Consider the following 8302-nt stretch of genomic DNA (forward strand, 5'->3'; position numbering starts at 1 on the left):
ACAGCTTCAAAAGAATTAAAATAAGGCAAAGGGCAGCCCGGTGCACTAAGCTTCCGCTATGTGCGGGGTCCGGGATAGGATCGGACCACAAGGGTCTATTGTACGCAGCCTTACCCTGCATTTCTACAAGAAGCTGTTTCCACGGCTTGAACATGGCAACAACTTTATCAATTACGCCAAGGCTCTTCTCTTCAAAAGGATTAAAATAAGATCAAAGCAATTCCTCAAGGAAGTAATCAAATCTTCCCATATCGAAAGCTCAGAGACACTATTATAATAACCACCTCTTCAGGCTTCCAGTAAATAAAATATTATCACGTGCCAGGTCACATGACTACTCTGAAACTTTTTAACAACGTATCTGGAAATCAGAGTTCCAACACAGAGAACAGTCAAAGGAACATCACATGATCCCATTAGCATCGGATCCTTCACTACATTCAAACATCATATATAAATCTCATCAGCTCAGCTCCAAAGCTACCAAATCATAATAACATATTATCTTGATCACCTCTTGTTCTACTCACCCTGCAGCAGAAAACTCATCGTTAACATACTTTAACTTGCTTACAGTATGAGTATGAAGAGCCATTCAAGAATACTAGCTGTTTTTGTTCTAGCACTTCTGTTGATTCTTAGTTCAGAGTCCAATGCCGCACATGCAGCTCGCTCCCTCTTCAGTAAAGAGCATCCGTCCACAAAAACTTCAACATCACAAACGCTCAAAGGTCTACATGCAAAGCAAAAGCAACCATTCAAGAAAGTCGATTCAAGCTTTAGGAGAATACCTCCAAGCAGATGGAATCCTATACAAAACAAGTAATTTCTGAATTCAAAAGTGTTCGCATCTTACCTCCATAAGCAGTTTTCTCAAATATCACATTCTTGTACCAGGTTCAAGCCCCCATAAGGACGACTAAAAGCATCACCTCAGCAAAGCAAAGTGTCTCTGAAGCAGTTTGTTCATCCAATATAAATGTACTTTGCTATTATAAAGTTCATTTCCACTTTCCAGTTAGGATAGTCACTTGCAGTACAAATACAGGATCCAATTTTGTTTCCTAGGTAGCTATTCAATTTGTTGCTAGATGTATTTCCTAAAGTTCTACAGATGTGAATAGTATAAATTTTTCACATTGTGCATTTATGAACCAACCATTTTAAACTTACCAATGTAGCATTTAACTAAAATGAAAATCAAAGATCGCATGAACAACTAAATTCAAGTGTACTCGGCATCCAATAGAAGTTCCATGCCTTTCTGATCAAACCACAAAAGTGACCAAAACTGATCATTCACAGTAACGTAAAATTGAATAAAGAACCTATAAACATTACAGTTAAACTTTAGTCTTCTTTCTTTGAGATTCTGATTGACCATCTTTCCTATGCCTTTTCTTCTCATCTTTCGATCTTTTCACTTTTTTGGAAACCTGATGAGCCAACAAGGGGGTATTGGAAGTTTTGGCAGAAGCCAAAGTCGTCTCGATCTCTTTCCTAATGTCTTTCAATTTTTCTTGCTTTGGTTTGGAATGAGTATCAGCAAGAAAGTTCTCCTTTACAAGTGATTTGGTATCCGTTGGTCCGAATGTAGCATAAAATTCTTTGAGCGCAGATTGTTGTGAAGCTTGTCTCGACTTCCACTGATCAGGTTGCCTTGCAAAACTATTGACAAAAAAGGAAGCCAAATAAGTACAAGAGAAACCAGATAAAGTTCACCCCAACTCTAAATGAGTCTGTCAGAATGGTTTCATAAGGTCTTCCCACTGTCAATTTGCAATTCTTCAATGAAGATGAGTGAATTAATTACAGCATGTAATCTCAAAGTTCAGATGCTAATGTTAATGATAAACAACATGTAGTAACTAAATTATAAAGATAAGCAGTAATGCTTGGATGGGAAGAAACAATAATCTCAATGTACCTATTTCTTTAACTTTATGACAATGAACAGGAATAAAATGCAGAGAAATAAAAGTATAATATAAAATATCCTGAATCGGTGAAAAATGGTGCTCAGCCACAGAGCACTGTCATTAAGCTACATTAGATAGTGGGAAAGGGGTGAAGCCGTGAAGATGGAAAAGGAAAGCCTATAGCTTACCCATCAATATCGAGTTTCCTCAGTAGGTAAGGTCCCTGCTTAGTCTTGGATAGCTCTGATTGGAGAGGTAACATTTCCGACACTATTGTTTCTCTCAGCGACAAATTACTAGCAGTGAAGCACTTTTCAACTGTAAATGAACCAAATGGGTGCACTGAGAGCTCACCAAAATGTCCTCGAAGCCTTCAGGTTACAGATCATCATTATTAGCAAATCAACGATATCATTTCCAACTGTAAATGGAGAAACAAACATCTGCTGTAATTCATACTTGGCAACTAACTTCCGCTTTTGCTTTGCCGATATATTTGAGTTGAGAAAAGATTCAATGACCCGTGAACCACTAGGATCTTTCGATGCCTCAAGAACATGATGCTCTTCCAAAGATGTGATACTAGTGACGTAGACCTGTATGAGTTCCTGCAGCATATAAAAGAGGATTATAATCAAACTGAGAGCTTAAAAACACTTCACTAGATAGAACACAATATACACGACAACTACGCACTGGCTTTTGAAATAACAGGAAACATACGTAAGAGTTGAAGCAAACAAGCTAGATAAAACACATCAATTGTCAGACTGAAGCTAAAGACAATCAATAAAGTTATTTAAAAGGCAAAGGAATGTTGGAAAGAGGTGATAAGTGGCATAGACATGCATGTACATCACAGAAATAAATTCAAAAGAAGAATGAGAAAGGGACACATACACTGGGAAGTCTAAATATCGACTGCAGAATAAGAGATCCAACTACATGGATCTTTGTTCCGTGTGGCCAACACCAGTTAGATTTGTCTCCCGAGCAAAAGAAATTTCCAAGAAATAATATTCGGGGGATGATACACTTGGGAAACTCATCCCCTGTGCATACAGCGGCAACAATGGCCTGACAACACTGAAACCAAGAGAAATGGAAAGAACAAAACATTCAGCTATCCTTTGTTCCTTTTAGTAAAAAGAAATATTTATCAATAATGAAGGAAATGAATACAAAAAGACATATTTAACAATAAACGAACTGAATACAATGTAAGTGTTTCTTATAATCCAACAAAGTAAATTTTATTCAAATCACCAATATGGTACAGTGAGAAGCAAACAACTTAGTACAATTCTCCCTTATTTCATCAAATCATCCAAAAGAATATCTACATTGTTTGAACACAACAGTTGGGAAAATACAACAGGTGACCAACAATATTCACAACAAACCTCATGTTCACGGCTGTGGAGCCTTTGAGTTGCAGCAAGGACAGAAGCAACAACTCCAGACTTTCCCATTTCGAAAAGATCGTGAAACTTTGTCCCAAGCTCCTCCCAGATCAAGTCCATCTTGTAACAAAACAGGGTGTGAGAGATACTATAACCCAACATATGATTAAACATGAGAATCTGTTAACAAAACCTATTTCAAGTTTACAGTGTAATGTCCAGTGAGATAGTTTTAACTGTATAATCAAAATAGAAGACACACCTTAAAGGTCATCTGGCGCGCTGCATACTGATTTTAACATCTACCAACATTTTTATCTAAATGAAGTTTTCAAGGTTGTGCGATTCAATTCTACTGGACCTTAGGTTTATCTTACATGAAAGCAACATTCCTAAAACTGAAGTTTGAAAAGCCTTACATGATCCTCACTTTTGGCGTGAGATGCTAAAGCCTGCACGACGAAGTTCGCACAGTGATGAGATGACATTCGAAACAATGACTTCCTGAAAACTTTTGTTAACAACTCATTGTACAATGTTTCAGGAGCAAATTCCAGGATGACCTGCAACAGTGTGCATTAAAACGTCAAACAATTCTAAAAAAGGAGAACATTGTACAAGTTAGAACGCAAAGCAGCTAGAAGAGGCACAGTAAATCATCATTCAGCAAACTTGCAACGTCTATATGGACCTAGGCTTCAGCTGATTTTACAGGAAGAAGGTGGATTAGTGTTGACAAACCACAAAGAACTTATATGCTAATATATATTAGCACAAAGTCTGCTTCCAGGATTAACAAACATATTTGCTTTAAGCTTTTCTTTCAGATGGTTGGATTGTTTAACAGGTTAAACCTTCCTCCATCTAATAGCGCTACTAGATTGCAGAATTATAAGGTTGATATGCCAAATATATGACGTAGGCAACTAATTCAGCTGGAATTGTACAAAACTACATGAGAGTGGGCTCGTAATAACTAAGCATTCCTGCAACTTAAAGGTCATGATGTGGGGCAGCAGCATAGGGGGAAACAGGTTTATGCATCCTAAAGTATATGCAGAAGTGTACTATAGTCCTATATCCAATTGCTCCATTCAAATTAGACTGAACTATCACTATCTTGATAATACCTTTAAGAGAGGCAGAATACAACCTTGTGCAGCATACAGAAAAGATTCAATAGTCATTAAACCAGTTAAATATACAACAGTACTGCTGGAAAAGCATATACAGAAAGGAAAATGTAGGCAGGCATCAATGATATTTTACCTCCATTAAATGACTGTATGCAGTTTCTTCCACTAGCCTTGAAATGTTTCTTATGGTTTTTCCTTCTAACAAGTTTCCAGCATTTGCACTTTCAGTGCTGCTCCCTAGAAGAACGCGAATTAAATGCAACAATTCCTGTTCGTTTCCGGCCAATAATTTCAAAGCAGTCTGCAAATAAGAGAATAAAATCGATCATTGCTCGTTGATATGTAATTCGACAGTTGTGGTTTACACTAGACGCCTTAAAGAAGATATGAATCATTAGTCGGCACACAATCATGTATTAAGTATTAGTAGGTGATTCCAATTTCCATAGTGGTCTTTATCATCTTTTGCACATTTACATACTGTCAGCAAAAAGACTGATGTAAGAATGGAGCCTGGTAACATATAGTATATACCTGCAGAACTAAACTGCTGTATTGATTAGTTTGAAGTTTTGAAATGTCTTCGCCGGCAGCATTTAACATCTCTGATACAAAAATTTTAAGCAAATAAGGAAATATTTGCTGAGACCGCAGCGAGCCATTGTCTTTTGCATGAGGTGCCTTGAGATTCAAGCGTTCAGCCAAGACAACTGATGACTTTGTGGAATGAAACTCTTCTAAAGACACCCCTTTAAGTAGGCAAAGTAGACTCCGAAGCACATGAGATCCATGGCAGTTGCACATTATATCAACAGGATTGACAACAATTGCCTGACATAGTAAAAAAGAGAGCCAATGAACAATCAAGTTAAGAACTTGGATCAGGTATGCCCAAAAAATTATCAACCACCTTTTACTCTGATCCACTATGACATTTCCCGAAATTAAATCTTATAGCAGACTTCTAGAAGGGCTTTCACGTAGAACCACAAGAACAGAAAAGGATTATGCAAGCAAATATCATGTTGTAACGCAATCTAGCCAATAGGACAACATTAAACCATTATAAACAATGACGACGACACTATTTCATACCTTACAAATTTTAGTCAAAGTCTGTTCAATCAGAGAATGGTTCTCATTTTCCTGAAAGTGATAAGATAGAGACTTTAAAGCTGTTTCAACCACGTGAGAACCTGATCTATCAGCTGCAATATGAGAGATATTCTTTGCACAGCTCTGAAGGAAACTACAAAGGTGATCCAAAGAACAGCCTTCAAGTAGAGTTTGCAAAGTATGGCTTATTATATAATCAGTTGCAAGTTCTACTTCTTTCCCTCTGGTTTCTTCCAATGCATTTCCGCAAATGACAGACCGCTCTTCTGGGTCAATTTCTGTACCTTCTATGGCATTAGCGATTTCTGCAAAGTACTTTGCAGTCTCCGGATCAATCTGCTGTCTACATAAGAATATTAGCAAGGTATGAATGTATCAGATTGCAATAAGACAAATAGTTCATCTAATAAAATTGGAAATGATGAATATGTGGTTAGGACCTGAGAAAAAATGTCTGTGGAACAGGGGTTGTCTGGTCGGGCTTATGATGCCTATTATTTCCATAGGCCTTCCCTCCAGATACACTTTCGACAGTATGATCAGCATCAACTCCAGCATGCTTTTTCGATGTCTTTCGGCCCATTCTTCTTTTCCTTCCCCCCTGATTATTCGCTTTATCCTCCCAAGCAATTGACTGCTCCGTCAAATCACAGGCTTTATGTTTTCTCAAAATTAGAGCTTGCAGACCTACAGAAACCATGGGTTTTTACACTGCAATGCTTGCGTACTGTGAACATAAGATTCAACAACATACTTAAGCAAAAGTTCAAAAATTATTCAAAAACTTGAAAGGAAAAGCAGCTTCTTTATACCGTCAAAGAAACATATTTAAGTATTTTCACTAAAAACATCTCAAGGTGATAACGGAATACCTCTCTTAAGTTTTGTTTTCATTTCAATAAAAAGAAAACAATAACCAGTGTTGTCAAAGCGCGTTTAAGCCCAAAAGCGAGATGCAAAACATGTTGAGCGCTTCGCCTCACTTTGCGGGGAAATCACTATTGTCATCAAGGCTCTAAGTCATACTTTTCCTTGCCAATGAGCGACAACGTAATCGAAGAAGTGACGCTAAGCAATTAATATTTCACTTTATCATAACTTTTTTCAATTTCTTGTCTTTATATTTTTTTATTCATGCTTATAATTATTAGTCTTTTACTATACATACATATTTGTATTTTTCTCCTTTTGTGCATTTTTTTATTAAAACCCACGCTTTATTTGCGCTTTGCGCTTAAAGCCTCAACAGACCTTATAGGTTTTTGTGTTTTTCGTCTTTGATAATAGTGTTGTAACCTTCTTAAAACTAGGCGATATAACCAGCTTAATACAACAAAAGATAACATTGAATCCATGCATACAAGGACATGGCTTAAAAGGAAAACAAAAAGCATTTTTCAATACAGGTTCAGTTTATTCGCAAAGTGACAGATACATCTAAAGACAAGTACTGTATTTGTTTAAAAATAAATACAAAACGCAAAGACTAGTGCCCAGCAAAACAGAATTAACTTCAATGGGAGAATGAGATACCTGTTTTGAAATGTCTTTTCACTTACTAAAACTATAATCTTCTGAAAACTAGACACTATAACCAGCTAAATATGCCGATTGATAACACTGAGACCATATATACGAGGACAATCCTGTTGAAACAAAACCCTAACAATAAACCCTAGATCTTTCAATGCATGTTCAATTTATTCGCAGTTGAAACAACACCCTAACAAAAATATATTTACTACATATAAAACCAAGTGCTAGATTTTTTAAAAACATAAATACATGACCAAAGCCTAGTGCCCAGCAACGGCAAGAATTAATCAGAGACAACAATAATTTCCTCAAAGATATTTGTAAACAATAAACACGGCAGAAAGTGCATAAGTGAAAGCTTAGATACAGGAAGTGAGAACGTATGTTACAGTACAAATGTGTACAAAGTCAAGAAACAGCGCTAGGTTATTGAAATCCTTACAGTGAATTTCTATTAGAGACAGCAGTAACTGATATGAAGCTCTCTTTTCTGCAAAAAGGGCAGCAAGACAGGTACAAAGTCATGATTTGGGAAGATGACCGAATGTGTTCTTAATTTGTCGGAGGCCCAATAATAGTGAGCCTGCCCTATTACAGCTGCCACAGTCCATACAAGCACGACCATTTTAATTTTAGAAATAAACCTAAATATCCGACAACTAATTGTTGAAATTAAAAATAGACCGTGGATGTATATAATATATATAATTAATATATATCGGCTATAAAAAGTAAATAGTGAATCCGATCGGCTATTTATATTCTTTTGTTTAGCCAATTCGATTTTCAAATTCAGACCGGATAGACTCCTAATGGGTAACCTGCTAAGAAGTTCTTCATTTGAGCCATCCCATCACACATATTTTGTAGAATGTATTATGGATCTCTCTTTTGCTGCTGCTAACTTTATAAAGAGAAGAAAAAGTATAGAGGCATAATTTCTTATTCATGTGATTTTATTTTATTTTCAAAATGCAGATGGTCAAGTTTATATATGTTATATATAACTGAAAGGGATTACGTTCATTAAAAAAATATTTAATTTTTATTCCTCAAAGTGAGATTTTTCGGTGCAAAAATGAAATTAATCGGGCATAAAACGTGTACTTAACACCAAGTAAAAAAAGAATGAACACATTGGTATTTGTTTGGAACAATTGACATTACTTAACAACTCAAGGTTGTTGACGGA

General features: G+C 36.3%; 1 protein-coding gene across 2 annotated transcripts; it reads right to left on the reverse strand.

Annotated features, from left to right (window-relative positions):
* Positions 1-1224: 1224 nt before the first annotated feature.
* LOC107826715 (pumilio homolog 23) lies at positions 1225-7736 on the reverse strand. Of its 2 annotated transcripts, none has more exons than XM_075256086.1 (11): positions 7553-7736; positions 6015-6261; positions 5554-5917; positions 4993-5289; positions 4592-4759; positions 3742-3885; positions 3323-3442; positions 2820-3005; positions 2379-2527; positions 2108-2290; positions 1225-1668 (listed from the first exon to the last, which is right to left on the reverse strand). In XM_075256086.1, exons 2-11 carry the CDS (start codon positions 6155-6157, stop codon positions 1344-1346), a joined length of 2079 nt encoding a protein of 692 aa, XP_075112187.1. In that variant the 5' UTR covers positions 6158-6261; positions 7553-7736; the 3' UTR covers positions 1225-1343. The 2 variants fall into 2 exon arrangements, with proteins under 2 accessions (XP_075112187.1, XP_075112186.1); XM_075256085.1 differs by having other exon boundaries at positions 6015-6301; positions 7553-7729.
* Positions 7737-8302: the final 566 nt, after the last annotated feature.

The sequence above is a fragment of the Nicotiana tabacum genome, chromosome 6 (assembly GCF_000715075.1).
Source record: "Nicotiana tabacum cultivar K326 chromosome 6, ASM71507v2, whole genome shotgun sequence".
Classification (NCBI taxonomy): domain Eukaryota; kingdom Viridiplantae; phylum Streptophyta; class Magnoliopsida; order Solanales; family Solanaceae; genus Nicotiana; species Nicotiana tabacum.